Source organism: Chaetodon auriga, chromosome 2 (genome assembly GCF_051107435.1).
Source record: "Chaetodon auriga isolate fChaAug3 chromosome 2, fChaAug3.hap1, whole genome shotgun sequence".
NCBI classification, from domain to species: Eukaryota; Metazoa; Chordata; class Actinopteri; order Chaetodontiformes; family Chaetodontidae; genus Chaetodon; species Chaetodon auriga.
In genome coordinates, this window is record NC_135075.1 from 420,651 (window position 1) to 438,832 (window position 18,182).

General features: G+C 46.3%; 1 protein-coding gene across 1 annotated transcript in view; it reads left to right on the forward strand.

The window, feature by feature from the left end:
• LOC143335425 (dihydropyridine-sensitive L-type skeletal muscle calcium channel subunit alpha-1-like) overlaps nucleotides 1-18,182 on the forward strand; it is a 236,725-nt gene that overhangs the window by 83,446 nt on the left and 135,097 nt on the right. The window contains exons 15-17 of the mRNA XM_076754846.1: nucleotides 8,755-8,857; nucleotides 8,965-9,034; nucleotides 9,130-9,262. Coding sequence (XP_076610961.1) covers nucleotides 8,755-8,857; nucleotides 8,965-9,034; nucleotides 9,130-9,262 — 306 coding nt within the window. The remainder of the gene's footprint in view (nucleotides 1-8,754; nucleotides 8,858-8,964; nucleotides 9,035-9,129; nucleotides 9,263-18,182) is intronic.

Sequence of the window (18,182 nt, forward strand, 5' to 3'; positions counted from 1 at the left end):
AGCAAGAGGGAGTCTGGATGGCCCAGTCCCCTCGTATAGAGTGCCCTCGTACGGTGATTGGCTGACGTGAAAATGAGAGCAAGGCAGCACACTCTGGCATTAGGGGCGGGGCTGAGCATCTCGCCCTGCTACACATGTAAGGGTCATAATCTTTACAGTTAAAAGGCCAAAAGGTTGGAGTTCATGTAAATGTGCATAGTTTATTTGATATGTACAGGAGCCAGCACGTGGAGTCAGCCTGGCAGTCCAACTTGGGTTGCAGCGTAATGTCAATCTTTGTTTTTCTTTATTTTAATTGGAAGGTCCTAAAGCTAACAGCCAATTCAGGTACTCGCCTAGGTAAAGGGTTGGGGCTTAGTCGTAAGCTGAACAGGTTTTGTGTTTTGGAGAAATGCAGAAGAAAACTACCATTGTCAAGTGAACCTCAGATTTTGTAATAGAGAGAGCAATTATGTTCATAACTTAAGGGTGACCAGTTTTCCGACTGTTGGACTTTTTGTGATCTACACGAGGCAAATAGGAGTTTTTCTATACGTTGACTAAATGTTAAAGTGTAAAAATGAGTGTGTTGCTAATAACGAGTAGCTGTTAGCATTAGCATAATAGCCATTAGCTTTGCTTTGAACTGTTAGCGTTGCATTTGATTAAATTGGTGAAGACAAGCTATTGCTAGATCGGCATGAAATAGTGTATGGACTTATTGCTTAGCTCATGTATGTGATTCAGGAAATAGAGTTTTGCGACTGTAAGGGAGGAGCTGGAAATCTTCTATGGATCACTATGGAGAACGATTTCCCTCCCGCTGGTGTGCTGCCGTAGACTGTCGCTGCTGTTTCTTCTATTCTCTGCCTGCCATCCATTGCCCTGTTTCCACTTACTGACGATCCCTGGATTCATGAGTACTGATAAAGTTGCATGTGCCATTTTATTTTGATTGCTTGTGAGAACAAGTGAAGCAGCTGTTACAGTTTTTAGGCCTCCACGCTCCCGAGCCACGACTCAGGCCTGCAACGGGGTTTTATTTACTTTTTTGTTTGTTGCAGAGAGAGTTTGTGTGAGAGTGTGGGCCCACAGTATATTAGCATACCATCCATCCATCCATTTTCACCCGCTTTATCCGGGGCCAGGTCGCTGGGGCAGCAGTCTGAGCAGGGACACCCAAACTTCCCTCTCCCTGGACACTTCCTCCAGGTCATCCGGTGGGATCCCGAGGCAAACCCAGGCCAGCCGAGTGACATAGTCACTCCGGCGTGTCCTGGGTCTTCCTCAGGGCCTCCTCCCGGTGGGGCATGCCTGGAACATCTACCTAGGGAGGTGTCCAGGGGACATCCGATAGAGATGCCCAAGTCACCTCAGCTGACTCCTCTCGATGTGGAGGAGCGACGACTCTACTCTGAGCTCCTCCCGGGTGACAGAGCTCCTCACCCTATCTCTAAGGGCGCACCCTGCCACCCTGCGGAGGACACTCATTTCAGCTGCTTGTATCTGGAACCTCATTCTTTCGGTCATGACCCAAAGTTCATGACCATAGGTGAGAGTAGGAACGTAGATTGACTGGTAAATCATCTTCACCACAACAGACCGATACAGCGACTGCATTACTGCTGCTGCTGCACCAATCTGCCGGCCCCTGGCTGCGCCTAGAAATTCTGTCCATAAAAATAATGAACAGAACCGGTGACAAAGGGCAGCCCTTCCGGAGTCCAACATGCACTGGGAACAGATCCGACCTACTGCCAGCAATGCGGACCAAGCTCCTGTTCCGGTTGTACAAGGACTGTACGGCCCTCAGCAGAGGGCCTCCAACCCCATAGTCCTGGAGCACCTCCCACAGAATGACTCGAGTGACACAGTCGAATGCCAAGTCCACAAAACACATGTGGACTGGTTGGGCAAACTCCCATGAACCCTCAAGCACCCTGTGGAGGGTATAGAGCTGGCCAGGACGAAAACCGCATTGTTCCTCCTGAATCCGAGATTCGACTATCGGCCGGATTCTCCTCTCCAGTACCCTGGAATAGACTTTCCCAGGGAGGCTGAGGACTGTGATCCCCCAATAGTTGGAACAAACCTTCCGGTCCCCCTTTTTAAACAGAGGGACCACCACCCCAGTCTGCCAGTCCAGAGGCACCGGCCTGACTGCCACGTGATGTTGCAGAGGCATGTCAACCAGGACAGCCCTGCAACAGCCAGTGACTTGAGGTACTCAGGGTGGATCTCATCCACCCCCGGTGCTTTGCCACCGAGGAGCTTGCAAACTACCTCAGTGACTTCAGCCCAGATGATGGATGAATCGACCTCTGAGTCCCCAGTCTCTGCTTCCTCTGCAGAAGACATGACAGTGGGATTGAGGAGATCCTCAAAGTATTCCTTCCACCGCCCAACAATGTCCCCAGTCGAGGTCAACAGCTCCCCACCTCTAGTGTTGATAGAGAGCTGCTTCCCCTTCCTGAGGCGCCGAACGGTTTGCCAGAATTTCTTCGAGGCCTACCGGTAGTCCTCCTCCATGGCCTCCCCGAACAACCGCCCGAGCTGCCGCACGCTTAGCCTGCCGGTACCCGTCAGCTGTCTCAGGAGTCCCATGAGCCAACCAAGCCTGATAGGACTCCTTCTTCAGCTTGACGGCATCCCTTACTTCTGGTGTCCACCATCGGGTTCAGGGATTGCCGCCACGACAGGCACTGGCAACTTTACGGCCACAGCTACGGACGGCTGCATCAGCAATGGAAGTGGAGAACATGGCCCATTCAGACTCGATGTCTCCAACCTCCCTCGGAATCTGGTCAAAGCTCTCCTGGAGGTGGGAGTTGAAGACCTCCCTGACAGCGGGTTCCACCAGACGTTCCCAACAGACCCTCACAGTATGTTTGGGTCTGCCAAGTCTGTCCCGCTTCCTCCCCTACCAGCGGATCCAACTCACCACCAGGTGGTGATCAGTTGACAGCTCAGCCCCTCTCTTCACCCAAGTGTCCAAGACATACCGCCGAAGATCAGATGATATGACTACAAAGTTGATCATTGACCTCCGGCCTAGGGTGTCCTGGTGCCACGTGCACTGATGGACATCCTTATGCTTGAACATGGTGTTCGTTATGGACAAACTGTGACTAGCACAGAAATCCAATAACAGAACACCGCTCGAGTTCAGATTGGGGAGGCCGTTCCTCCCAATCGTACCCCTCCAGGTATGACTGTCGCTACCCATGTGGGCATTGAAGTCCCCCAGCAGAACGATGGAGTCCCCGGTTGGAGCACTTTCCAGTACCCCTCCCAGGGACTCCAAGAAGGCCGGGTACTCTACACTGCTGTTCGGCCCATAGGCCGAAACAACAGTGAGAGACCTATCCCTGACCCAAAGGTGCAGGGAAGCGAACCTCTCGCTCAGCGGGGAGAACTCCAACACATGACGGCTGAGCTGGTGGGCTATAAGCAAGCCCACACCAGCCGCCGCTTCTCACCGTGGGCAACTCCAGAGTAGAAGAGAGTCCAGCCTCTCTCAAGGAGTTGGGTTCCAGAGCCCAGACCATGCGTGGCTCTGGCTCTTTCCCCCCCAGCGAGGTGACATTCTATGTCCCCATAGCCAGAGTCGTCGTCAAGGGTTTGGGTCGTCGGGGCCCCCGCCCATGACTGCCACCCACAACACAAGGCACCAGCCCCTTCTGGTCCTTCCTGCGGGTGGTGGGCCTACGGGAAGGCGGGCCCACGTTGCTCCTTCGGGCTGCGCCCAGCCGGGTCCCATGGGACCCGGCCACCAGGCGCTCACCTGCAAGCTCCAACCCCAGGCCTGGCTCCAGGGTGGGGCCCCGGTGACTTCCATAGGGGCTTTTGAACCGCTCTTAGTCTGACCCGTCACCTAGAACCTGTTTGCCTTGGGAGACCCGACCAGGGGCATTAAGCCCCGGACAACATAGCCTCTAGGATCATTCGGGTTCTCAAACTCCTCCACCACGGTAAAGTGCCGGTTCAAGGACATATCATTGATGTTCATATGTTAAAGATGTTATGCATGTGTGATAGTAGAACCTCGATAGAGGTAACAGATGAAGAGACAAAAAAGCCTCATTTTATTTTGTGTAGCTGGACAAATAAATACCCAACTTGGTTTTATTGCATTTTAAGTGTACTTGTGGTGTTATAGTTCATCATAGCTTATTCACGTTTTGAGTGATATTTGTTTAAAATAAAGGTTAGACACCAGGTAAAAAAGAACCTAATAGGAGGCATAAATTCCATTGTTATACTTCCTTAATTTCATTGTAGTTTTGAATAAGGGAAAACTACAAACTACCACATCGGACGCGCAGTCGCAAAGACTCACATACTGTGGTCTGTTGGTAAGGTCGTCGATGGTCAACACAGCCGGGTGGCACTCTACCCTGGCTCCTACCAGCATCCCTCTGAGCAGTGATGGTTGGATTGTATCAAAAGCACTGGAGAAGTCGAAAAACATGACCCTCACTATGCTTCCAGTATGCTCCAGATGAGAAAGAGATTGATGGAGCACGTAGATAACTACATATGAGATTTTCATACATCACAAGCAAGGTTCTGGACAGGAGAGAACAATAAGAGTAAGTGCTTTAACGCTAATTTCCGGTCCAATTGGACATAGGTGCTAAGAGGCAGTGCTATGAGGTAATGCATAGAGGGCAAAGAGTGAAGACCACAGAAGGAAAAAGTCTAGCTAGAGACTTAAGGCCTTTTTGAGTTGGCAACACCAGATGCCACTCCTCGGCAGAGCATAGTGAGAGGGAGGGAGCACAAACCTGAATGAGGGAGTTCAGGTAGGCCGGAGCAGTTTTGTAGGCAAGCATCAAGGACTTATACTTGATGCAGGCAGCAACTGGGAGCCAGTGGAGGGATATGAACAGCAGAGTGATATGTGCTCTTTTGCGCTGGTTGAAGACCAGACACAACGCCACATCCTGTATCATCTGCAAGGGTTTTCGCGAGCATGCTTGGAGTCCTGCCAGTAAGGAGTTACAAATAGTAGAGGCGTGATAGTACCAGCGCTTGTTGTCGAGTTGTGTTGCATTCTCAGACAGTTAGGGTCTGATCATCCTGATGCTGCACAGGGCACATCGGCATGACTGAGCAAAGGAGGCCACATGCTCTTTAAAAGTTAGTTAGTCATCAATCATGACACCCAAGTTTCTGGCAGATTGTGGGAGTGGGGAGAGCTGAGTCGAACTGGATACTAATGTGTTGCTGTATAAAGGGACTGGCTGGGATGACAAGGAGCTCAGTCTTTGACAGGTTAAGCTGAAGGTGGCGTTCCTTCATCCATGCCGAGATATTGGCGAGGCATGGCGATACCCGTGCCGAGACCGTGGGATCGTCTGGCGGAAACGAAAGGAGGAGCTGGGTATCGTCCACATATAAATGGTGTGAGAAGCCATCTGAGTGGGTGACTGCACCAAGTGTGGTGGTGTATATTGAAAAGAGAAGGGGTCCAAGCACTCACGCTTGAGGTACCCCTGTGGACAAGCAGTGGGACTTAGACACTTCTCCCCTCCAACACATTCTGTCAGTGAGGTGTCTTCTGTCTGTGCTAATTCCTCCTCATGGTATGAGGAAGTACAGTGCCCTCATACAAATGGATGCATGGATTTACTGCCATTGGTGTCATGGCTGTGGTCTCGGGTAATTGCGTCTCCCTGATACTGTGTTTTTTTCCTCCAACCTCACTCAGCAGGTTGGAGCGGGAGAGAGAGGCGGGCTGAGTTACTCTGGGAGCGAGCTTCATGAGACACACCTGCACCTCATCAGTTAATCAGCTCGGCTCCTTAAGGCACCTCATGCTCATCTCCTGTGCCAGACTATTCCCTTTGTTCCCCGTAGCATGCAGCTCGCTGCCATAAACTCTCTCGGCTCTAGTCCTGCTCCTCCTGTTTCCAGCGCTCTCTCAAACTGTTATTTATCACTGTGAGTTTTTTCATAGTTGCCTTTTTTTCAGCTAATTCTGATAGTCGCTTTTCCCACTTGTCTGGTGATTTTAAGTTTCCTTGTTTTGCTACTTTGTAATTGCTCTTAGTTCCCTTTTTCTGATCATCGTTGTTTTGATACTTTTTCCTGTTGTGGTGATTTTCTGTTTTTTCTCGCTTGTATGCTTTTTCCCTGGTTCAGGTGATTTTTGGTTTGTACTTTCGCCCAATAAATCCTGATTTTCCTTGTCTCCACAACTGGGTCCTGGCCTTCCTTTCCTCGAACCATAACAATTGGTGTAATGAGCAGAACCTCATATCCAATGCAGGGAAAGCCAGTGTCTCCTTATCAGATCATTCGCCAGATCCCAGTCACCAGGCTGGAAGGGATTACTCCCTTCCAGCCTGGTGACTGATGAGTTAATTATGTCATGTTAAACATACAATCGACATCTTTTGCAGAACTTTCTTGCCACTGTGCTAGACCCAATTGAAACCCAATTTTAGCAATAAAAGCAATCATTCAGTCTTTAACAGTGACCTACGTACTCCTACGAGTAAGACTTTGGCTCCTCCTGTACAGGACATCTGTAATACATTTGTGATACATGTGCAACAATGACTCAGATCACCTGATCTGTTGTTACGGAGAGGCTTGGGGGGGGGGTCCTCCAGATTGTACCCAGACTGTCTTTGGTGTCTGTCTTCTCCTCATCTCTCTTGTCAGCTCCCTCTGCACCCTACTTAGCTAATTTTTATCCCCTGATTGATTCTCATTCAGTAGGGTACATGCTTTCAGTTTTGGGTACACCAGGGTTTGTTGTTTGGGAAACACCGTACCTTCCTGGTAGACACAATGTTTTCTGCACAGAAGTTGATGTAGTCAATGATGCAGGTTGTCAAACTGTCAGTGTACTTCAAAGAAGAAGGAGAAGAGAAGAATCGGGGGTAGACATTCCCCTTTATTTGTCACACGCATGCACATGCACGCACTGCACATGAGGTGAAATTTGTCCTCCACCTTTAACCCATCCTGGTTGTCCCTCCTCCGCGGCAGACCAGGAGCGGTGGGCAGCCAGACCGGCGCCTGGGGACCCATCTTCGCCATCACCATTGGTCAGGTGGTGGTGATCTTCTTGCATGTTTTTAGTGGGGGTATATTTTTACGGAGGATACCCCAGGTGAACACGGGGAGAACATGCAAACTCCACACAGAAAGGCCCTCTTTTTTTGCAGCAGTGGTGGAGGACACACTCCCGGTGCCTGCAGCGAGAATCGAACCCGGGACCTTCTTGCTGTGAGGCAGACAGTGTTGCCACTGTGCCACCGTGCAGTCCCTCAGTGCCTTAATGGACTCCTCTGATGGTTGGTGGTTTTTTATTCACCAAAGGTATGTATGTAGGGAGCAAATGAACCAGATTGTGATTGGAACAGCCCAGCGGGGGGAGGGCTGATGAACTGTAAGCATCTGTAGTGTTTGCATACAGTAAGTCCAGTGTTGCATTGTCTCTGGTGTGGCATTTAACATACTGGATGAAGGTAGGGAGAGTGGAGGACAGGGGAGTGATTGAAGTCACCAGAGATGAGGAGGAGGGCCTGGGGGTGCGATATCTTCAACTGTAAGACCACAGGGTGTAGTAGCTTGCATGCTGCTGCTCCATCGGCTGACAGGGGGATGTACATTGTTACTGTGATGACATGCCAGAACTCCCTTGGAAAATAATATGTCCGAATGCTAATGCCTAACAGCTCAATGTTAGCCATTAGCAGCAGTTGTCCAGCATAATGCGAGTGGTGTGAGCTCCATTGACCACGTTTCTGTGAAATACATGAGACTACATTCCCAGTACTCCCTCTGTAGTCTGGTTAGCGCTGTTAGCTCTTCTATCTTATCAGGGAGAGATCTCAATGTTCCCCATAATAAGAGATGGTATGGATGGTTTGTACGATCTTTTCTTCTCATGGCACTTCACCCTAGCACTTCACCCTAGTTCTGCATCCGCAATATATCTATATCTGCAATATATATAATATGTACACCCTTATTTACTTATATGTTTTAAATGAGTAATATATATAAGTAAATAAGGGTGTACATATTGTATATATTGTAAATTCCATAGGGTATATAATATTATGCAATATTTTGCTTGTCCTTTTGTCCTCTGACTTCTTGTACTCTGTCCTGTTGCTGCTGTAACGTGAATTTCCCCCCATTTTGGGATATATAAAGTCTATCTTATCTTATCTTATCCACTCCTCCTTATTTCCTTGGGGATCTCCAGTCTTTCCCCTGGGATTACGCTCATGTTGCTCATCTGTACCCGTGTATAAACAATGGAGCCATAGTTCAATGGATCTCCCGATGTTGATTTAAGTAATACAGAAAACAGTAAAACATAAATCACTTGTCTCACTAGTTGTATGCACAGTCAACTGAGACTAGTAATGGAAGAAACGTGAGAAAAACACACTAAGACAACAAAAACAGCTGGAGCTGCTGTCACTAGCTGCCATTCCTGCAGCACCATCTTGGCGCAGTACTGTATATAGATATATATAGGAGGGAGTTTTTTTTTTTTCTGTGTGTGTGTGTGTGTGTGTGTGTGTGTATATGTGTATATATATATGTGTGTGTGTGTGTGTGTGTGTGTCGTATATGTATGTGTGTGCCTGTGTGTATATAGATAGATAGATAGATAGATAGATAGATAGATTGATTGATTCATAATTTGCACATAGTTCTTTTAATCAGAACAACATGAAAATTAAAGTTGTAAAACACTGCAAATTTCTTTCAACAACAATGAACCATTCTGTTGATTTATAGGGCCAATATGCCTGATAAAGCATCAGAGGAGAAAGCAAATCTGGCAAAGAAGTTAGCTGAGCAAAGGGCCAAGGGAGTAGAGGGCATCCCTACTACTGCTAAGGTGAGGCAGACAACAGCAATTGTTGACCATGTAAATGTGACTATATATATATATATATATTTTTTTCCCTTCCCTCTTCTTCAACTACTTCATTTTGAAATCTGCAGCTCAAAATTGATGAGTTTGAGTCTAACGTCAATGAGGTCAAAGACCCTTTCCCTCCAGCAGACTTTCCTGGTAAATTCCAATGCCTCCACACTATATTGTTAATCATACTCTTCTAAATTCCTAAGAAAGGCTTCTGCTAATCCCTCCTTCTTTTTGCTGGCTAGGTGATGATGAGGAGGAGGACCCTGAGATCCCAGAAAGCCCTAGACCTCGTCCCATGGCAGATCTGCAGTTGAAGGAGGAAGCAGTGCCAATGCCAGAAGCAAGCTCATTTTTTATCTTTGGACCTCAAAACAAGTATGATGGTAGTGATTATCGAAGTTTATAGGAAAGAAAATGTAGCAATAAAAATGAAAATGGGGTGGAGCAGTCAATTAAATAAATGTTCCATGATATTTAATATTGACACCAAAATTACAGAATACAAGAATATTATCATTGCTATTTTAGGTTAATTGACTGCTTTATTGGCAAGCTGAGACAAACAGCATGTATCATGTTATTGTAGTTATGAGAATAATATCAATATTAGCGCTTTCATAGTGTCACATAGTTTTTGTTGGTCAGTTTTGATAGGCTGTAAGAAGACGGTTTTTATCTACTATGAGCTTGTCAGAAGACAGATGCCAGGAGATGATAGTTGAGTGTGACGGCCCTGGTCTGTACTTGTGTCTTGCCCTGAGGTCAGTTTTGAAATGACTCTGAAGCATTGCTCTTATTTCAGTACGTGGCTGTGTTTGTTGTTCTATAGTTTCTTGCAAGAGTAGGAAGAGAGGACAAATTTGTGAATTGGATTACATCATAGAAGATATTTGTTACAAGAGGTGTTACTATCTGCCTGTTTGGTAGTTGCCAGACCTAAAAATACAGGCCTTGTTTGTTGAGGGAAGAAAATGTATTCTTGTGATTCCAATTCCAAGTACAGTGCACGGTTCGCGACACAAGGACATTGGGCCTGGCTCCAGTAACCCAGATGAGTGAACAATGATGTGGGGGGACGACTGGAGTAGCATAAAGCTAGTCAAGCTCAATGGGGTTCTGCATCTTCGTGGTAACACGAAGATGAAGGCATTCAGCAGTCCTTGTAGCCTGTTAGTAACTGGTATGTCCATAAGGCTTTGTGGCAATTAAATCACCTCAACCTCACATTTTTTTCCCCAGTGCCACGTATGCTGTGACATATGGGAAGTTCATCAGGAATACAGATTACGGTTGAGTAAAGCATTTGTGTGTGGTTTTGTTTTGTTACTTAGTGCAGTTAATTTGCTTTAGTGTTAGAATAGCATTTCCATTAGGAGAGACATATTGCAGATATACCTAAAGCATCATGAAATTAATGTATTTACCAGTCCACAATAGGAAGTTTGAAGAAAGTGATTGTTTGTTGGTTAGACTCCATCATTGCATGATTAGGGGGTAGTGATGCTGTGAGCTCCACAGGAATATCCCTGTACAGGAAAACATTGTTCCTTATTTTAAAGGAGAAGTGTATTTCTAGTTACGATACATGACCGGCAGCTGTGACTAAGGAGGTAGAGTGGTTGTGCACCGATCAGAAGGTTGGTTCAATCCCTGGCCTCGGCAGTCCAGTGCTGAAGTATCCTTGGCGAGCTACTGAACCCCAAAACTGCTCCTGATGCTGTGCGATCTGTGTGTGAGTGGATAATGTTTGTAATGTGTAGTGGCTTAGATGCCGTATGAATGTGTGCGTGAACTGGTGATTTGGGTGAGTTGTAAAAGCGCTTTGAGTGGTCTTCCTATTCTGCAGCTTGACATACTTTTTCACATGTGAAAAAGTGAAAAAATTGCAAAAATAAAAAAAACCCCTGAATCTTCCAGTAGCCTAGCAAATGCTCCTGCTTCTCTGACTGTACTGGGGTAAAAGCGTTAAGGCTTAGCCTGAAAATATAATTCTTTCAACTTGATAAAGCAGAATGATATCAGGGCAATTGCAAAGAATGAATGTATTGAAGGAACAAAACTACTAACAAAAATCTCACACAGAGTGTATACGGAAAACCAAAAACAGACTCAAACTGAGGGGAATTTGCAAAAGAAACTACACTGGAGAACTGAGGCAGAGTGGCACAACAGGGCTGGAGAACACTGAATCAGAGAACACGGTTAGCATAGAGTCCAAAGCTCAACGAAAACATTCCACAAGAATAACTTGAAAGAACTGTAGGGTGATGTGATTTGGAGAGAGTGAGTGTGTGTCGAGCAAACAAAGTCTCGGTCAGAAGATGTCAATGGCAAGAAGTTGAGTGATGGAATTAGGCAAGGGAGAAGGCAGGTTTTGATGCAACACCAGTGGCTTTTATTTATCTTTGATTTGATCTTTGATGTTTTTTGATTCTTTATTTGTCTGTGTTTGCGTGTGCTGCATCAGAAAAGAGATAAACAAAGAGACAATACAATTACAATTAAACAATGGAGTGGTCAATCAAACAAGAAATAACACATAAGTATGTGTGAATATACAATCCACAACTAAACAGTCAAATGGTCAAGCAACAAACATGTCTGGGAACAAAGAGAATAGAGCAGCAGAGCACATGTCAGCAAAGCCACCACAAAAGGCATACACATGAAACAATCAAAATGATTAATTGACTACTCATGTTAACTTTGAAGACACACACAAATCAGGATAGGTGGATATACTGGAGTGCTGGCAGGGAGAGCAAAGGATGAATGGAAGGGTGAACAAACAATTTATCCGGCAGGTAAGATGGGCGTGGTCAGGTGGCAGGTATCCTTTGGGTTCACTATGGCAGATTCACCATATTTATTTGGAAAGAAATTGAACTGAGAGAGCACATGGTCCAGGGAATCTTTTCATAACTCTTGGACAAAATCTTTCAAGGAAGGAATTTCCAATGGTTCTTCAAGTATACTCACAAAGAGGACTGGGTAAACATATGGCTGAGATCAGGATGAAATGGCAGCCATGTGTCCAGTAAGTCTTCCCTAAATGCTGCTGGCGTGATGACACTAACACATTGCAGGTGTGCACGTAATGAGGCAGGGCCAGCAGTGAGTGTGGAAGACACACCCAGTCTCAAGCCCAGTTTACATGTACATGGATATTTTGAAAAACGGAGACATTTCCCTTTGTTTGTGCCCTTTGTTTGCACACAAACAGAGAATTTGCCTCTGAAAATGATGCATTCTAAAAACTCCGGCCAGAGTGGAGATTTTGGAAAACTTCGGTTGCACGTTTGCTTGTAAACGGAGAAAAACAGTTTTAAGTATCCTAGGAGAGACAAAAAGCATATCCTAACACAATGTCACCAGAATCCCACCTAAACAGTGGTCATGGCATGGATGTGATCTCACGTTGCTGGTTGTTGGCAGTCTATGGGCAACTACTTTATCAAGAATACTCGTCCGCTTAGGAGACCTGGAAAAAAAAAAACGGTGAATTCGCCAAGATCGGGAAAAAAAACTGTGTCACTTTTGTGATATGAGAGGTGACCTATTGCATTATGAGATTAAGCTGATGTGCATGTAAGTGGATGTATTGAGCATTTGGGTACACACCCTTTATTTTCTTCTGAACACCTGCAGTAGCACCACATTTACACATTATGCTTGTCATTAATGTAGTGTAGCACAAGCACAAAATGGGTCTGTGTGGCAAATTCCATCTGCCTGAATTAACAGAAAATCACTGTTTCGGACTTCTTTGATTGTGTGTTCCCTGACAATGGACTGGACACAGCCATCAGCTTGTTCTGCACTGTTTTTGATGTCCCCTTAAACACTGTGCAATCTTGAGGTGCTCTTTCAAGACACTATAAAGTGAGGCAAAAAAAATCCACCAAGAATATCCCTGGGTTTTTGGAACTTTCACTCTCATCATGTCCACGCAAAGCCAACTCAAATGTAACACAGTCAATGATTCTGGATAGGACGTCAATTTTTTGTTACCTCTTCATTGTGCTTCCCTGATACCATCAGTTAGATGTTTTAAGTCCCGTACCCCAATGGTTATCCATAATATTTCAGTTACAGCACCTTAAAATGAAAGGCAGGGAAAGCAAAAGAAGGCATTACTCATGCCACATCCAGCTAACCAACTCTGCTTGTCATACAGACTCATGGCACAGCTTCGCATATAAGATCTTTCCCGGTCCATGGCCTGCTGTTGAATATGCAGCTCTGGATGGTCAGGTCCAAGTTCTTTGAGCTGGGGGACGGAGTTCAGCAGGGTAACAGCTCTAGGGAAGAAGCTGTTCCTGTGCCTGCTGGTGTGGGAAGACCCTCTGCTGACATCTCTGCTGATGATGCGTGCCCTTCCTAGACACTGCTTGCGCTGAAGATCCTCGATGGCAGTTAGCTGGGCACCGGTGATGTACTGGGCGGTTTTCACCACCCGTTGCAGGGCCTTCCACTAGGAGGCTGTGCAGCTTCCATACCATACTGAGATGCAGTTGGTCAGGATGCTCTCAATGAGGCAGTGGTAGAAGTTGACTAGGATTTGACGAGCCAGGTTGACTTTCTTGTGTTGAGGGTCCAGGAGAGGTTGAGGGTCCAGGAAAGGTCCTGGACCCTGGACGCCCAGGAACTTGAAGCTGGAGACACATTCACCCTCAGCCCTGTCAATGTGAATGGGGTGTGACTGCAGCCTTTAGTTTTCCTGTACTCCACGATGAGCTCCTTGGTCTTCTTAGTGTTGAGGGTCAGGTTGTTGTCAGTGCACCACATCACCAGCTACTGAACCTCATCCCTGTAGGCTGACTCGTCGTTGTTGTTAATCAGGCCTATCACCATGATGCCGACTGCAAACTTCATGATGGAGTTGAAGCCATGCACAGGAATGTAGTCATGGGTGAAGATGAGTAGAGGAGAGGACTCAGCACACAGCCCTGTGGGACGCCGGTGTTCAGGGTCAGAGTGGCGGAGGTGTGGTTGTCGAACCTAACAGAGGGGTCTATTGGTCAGGAAGTCCAAGGTCCGGTTGCAGAGGGGGGTTCTGATGCTAGGTCACGGAGTTTGTTGACCAGCTTGGAGGGAAAGACTGTGTTGAATGCTGAGCTGAAGTTGATGAACAGCATCCTCGTGTAGGTGTTGCTGTTGTCCGGGTGCATCCAGGTGGAGTGCAGTGCCGTGGCAATGGCATCTTCTGTCGACCTGTTTGGGAGGCAGGCAAACTGATGGGGGTCCAGTATGGGGGGAAGACAGCATTTGAGATGGGCCAAGACCAGCCTCTCAAAGCACTTGGTGATGATGGGGGTGAGTGTGATGGGGTGGAAGTCATTAAGGCCCACAGCAGCTGACTGCTTTGGTACCGGCACGATGGGGGACCTCCTCCCAGACCCTGCCACAAGCGGCAATGGTTGTTGTTGTTGTGGAAGTCTTCAGGTTAGCTCTGGATGAGCTGTAGGCCACTGTGTCACCAGATCCGAAGGCAGAGTCACATTCCTTTAGTAGGAGGCAGACCCTACTGTTCATCCAAGGCTTCTGGTTGGGGAAAGTTCTTATGAGTTAGTGGGTAGTGACATTGTCAACACGTGTTGATGTAATTGAGAATGGAGGGGGCATATGAGTCAATGTCTATGGATCCTGAGTCCAGTGTGGCCCGGGTGGCGAACATACTCCAGTTTGTGTGTTGGAACTGGTGCTGGAGTGTGAAGTGCACTCCCTTTGGCCATACTGTAGCAGTCCTCAGTGACGGTTTGACACATCTGATGAGTGGTGTGTACTTGGGGAGTAGGAACAATGAGAAATGATCAGACTGTCCCAGGTAGGGTAGGGGGGTGGCTTTGTAAGCCTCAGGAATATTTGTATAAACATAGATGAAGGTTTTGTCTCCGCTGGTGGAGCAGGAGACATTCTGGTGAAATTTGGGGAGAACAGTCCTCAGGTTGGAGTGGTTGACATCTCCAGCAACAATAAAGTCTCCATCAGGGTGTGCAGTTGTTGGTGGATAGCCGCATACAGTCATGGACGAAAGTATTGGCACCCCTCTGGAAGTGTTGGTTTTCTATCAAAAGTTAGAGGTTTTTTGGTGAAATAACCAAACCAGGATCATTTCAATAACTTAACACAACTAAAACAACAATTGGTTTCCCAAAATTCAACACAAAATACCACCAAAATGCTGTGGGAAATGAAAGCTGCATGGTCAAAAGTATTGGCACCCCTTCACAACAAGTGTCTTTTGTACTGATAACAGTACATTTCTCATTGTTAGAATATTGTGTTAAGGTTATGGGTAGTCAGACATCAGCTCTGGTAGCATTCCTGACAAATATCAGTCCATTTCGAAAGGACAATAGGCTCCAGGTGAGTCTGTAAACCAACTTTTGTTCACATAAATACACAGTCCTCTGCCCCTGGTCTTACTGGAGTGCTCTGCCGTTCTGTCCACTCTGAAGACGTGGCATCCCTGCAGCTCAATCACGGTGTCTGGGATACTGTTGTTAAGCCATGTTTCACTGACAATCATGACGTTGCAATCCATAAACATTCTCTGTGAGGTAATCTGAAGTCATAGCTTGTCCGTTTTGTTCTCCAAGGACCAAACATTGGTAAGGAAGATACTTGTAGAGATAGCCAGTGCAGGCTTAGCCGTAGCTTGTCTGTAGACCTCTATGCTTCCCTCTCCTTTGTTTTTGATCTTGACACCACCGATGGTTGCTTCCGGTCAACCTCGCTTTCCTGGCAGTCTCTTGGGGGAGCTGAAGTTTGTCGAATGCACTGCTTGTGCATCGAAATATACATCGAAAAGTCGTTGTCTGCTGTTGGAAGTGTTTGTAAAGCTGTTGTAAGCGAACAGACTTCAAATCAGAAAGAAAATAACAACTATACTGCAAATTCTAGTGAGATGCTGAGCCTCGCATTGTGCCTGCACCACCATCTAATTGTATTGGATTGGATAAAGAATAAATTCCTTTGGATCACTGAATATAAAGTAATGATGTCATATGTTTGATTGTACAAAATTGTGACCTGCTGGGAAAGTTTGATGCTTCAATTAAGGCAAGCTGTGTGATCACATGACAGGTAAAAGTTCAGTATCTTCCATAGACTTCTGTACAGTCGGCAACCCGTAACTAGGAAGTGCTGGAATACACCTAAATGGTTGCTGACAGCCTGTGACAGGTACTTAAAGCCTGCCATGCTTATTTTATACATATTAATGTCTTATTTATTTCATATTTATTATCATGAATTTATGTAGTCATAGATTTTTTTCTCAATACTAAAGAGTGCAGCACCTTAGCACCCTTTATTTACTGACCACACCTGTTTTAAGTTCAATTTGACATAAATCAATCTTGGTTTAAGTGATTATAACCAAGCCTCTTCCAAGCTTTCTTGGGGGGGGGGGATGCACCGAACCCCCTCAACTGGTTCCTCTTGACCAGGCATGTCAAACTCATTCCACAAAGGGCTGAGTGGCTGAAAGTTTTCTTTCCAACCAAGCAGCAGCACACCAGACTTGACTCATTTCATTAGCTGATCTCAGTGTTCAGAGAGCTGATTAGTCAGACTGCGTGCTCTTGATTGGTTGGAGGAAAAACCAGCAGCCACACAGCCTTTGTGGAATGAGTTTGACATGCCTGCTCTTGAACAAGGAAGCAGCGGCTCTACTCCAAGCCCCTCCGGATGTCCGAGCTCCTCACCCTATCACTAAGGCTGAGCCCAGTCACCCTGCGGAGGAAACTCATTTCGGCTGCCTGCATTTGTGATCTTGTTCTCTCAGTCATTACCCATAGTTCATGACCATAGGTGAGGGTCGGAACGTAGATCGAATGGTAAATTACGAGCATTGCTTTGGCTTAGCTCCCTCTTCACCATGATGGACTGTTTGGGTGCCCGCATCACTGCAGCCACTGCCCCAATCCACCAACCTCCCATTCCTTCCCTCCCTCATGAACAAGACCCCAAGATATTTAAAATCCCTCCAGTTGGGGGAGGACCCCCTCCCTCCCAGAGCAGGCAATCTACCCTTTTCCTATTGACCTTGCCGGGGAGGCTGAGGAGTGTGTAGTTGGAACACACCCTCTGGTCCCCTTTCTTAAAGATGGGGACCACCATCCCGGTTTGCCACTCCAGTGACACTGCCCCCGATGACCACGCACTGTTGCAGAGGCATGTCAACCAGGACAGCTTTACAACATCCAGAGCCTTGAGATACTCAGGGCGGATCTCATCCACCCCCAAGGCTCCATTGCCATGGAGTTGCTTAACTGCCTCGGCGACTTCAGCCCTGCTCTGCTTCCTCTGAGGAATACGTGCTGGTGGGTGAAATTGTTAATAATAAAGAAAATTATTAACTATGAGCTTAATTTCATGGGGTCTATCCTGGGATCAGGGACTAATAAACAAACCATGCAGTCTTGAAAAAGAGTGTGCACTAAAATGTCAATATTTCAGCACTCTTTTACATTTAGGTGTGAAGGGCAGGAATTGGACCCAAATGCAGTACAGCCAACGCACAGGAAATGCTCTCGTAATAGGGGACTGGGGCAGCAGTGTACCATACTGAATAAGTTTGAAATCCAGATGGATTTAATCTGTCAGTGCAGGCCCTTGACCCGAAGCCACCAAAAGACTTGGATTTGTCGTGGAATGTGAAGGCCGAATGTACAATCCACAACAGGCCAGAAAAAGTCAAATTCAGCTGTCCAAGAAAAGTGCTCAAAAAGGAGCTGCAGGAGTCAGGGTCCGAGAAGCAAAGATAGTTTATTGCCGGCAACAAAGGGGAAAAACACCCAGAGACACACAGAGTGCAACTCTGAAGAAGTTCCAACTTACAATGGTCAGTGCTCCGTCTTTTATACAGTGCAGCTCAAGGTCTACCCCGCCCTTGGGGCATCTTCTCTTTTTTCTAAGATTCTTCTATTTTTTACACCATTACGTTATCTTTTGGCCGCTGTTCAGCCTGGGCTTTTCCTGTCTTTCTCAGACCTGTACTGACACATTAAAGGTGCATCTTGAGGATGCTCTTTTTTATTTTCTTTCTATTCTTAAAATTACACCATTAGCTTCTGATGGTTATGGGCTCTATTTTTTAAAAACATTACCAAATTACAATTTATTGCCATATTGCATATAAAGTATAAAGACATGTCACACAGTCACATTATCTTTAAGTGCACTTTGAGAGTATATTAAAACATAGTAAAGTATATTGAATCATCCCAAACCAGCATTCATTAAAGCATAGTAAATCATAGTGTGATTATGAGACCATTCAATCTTT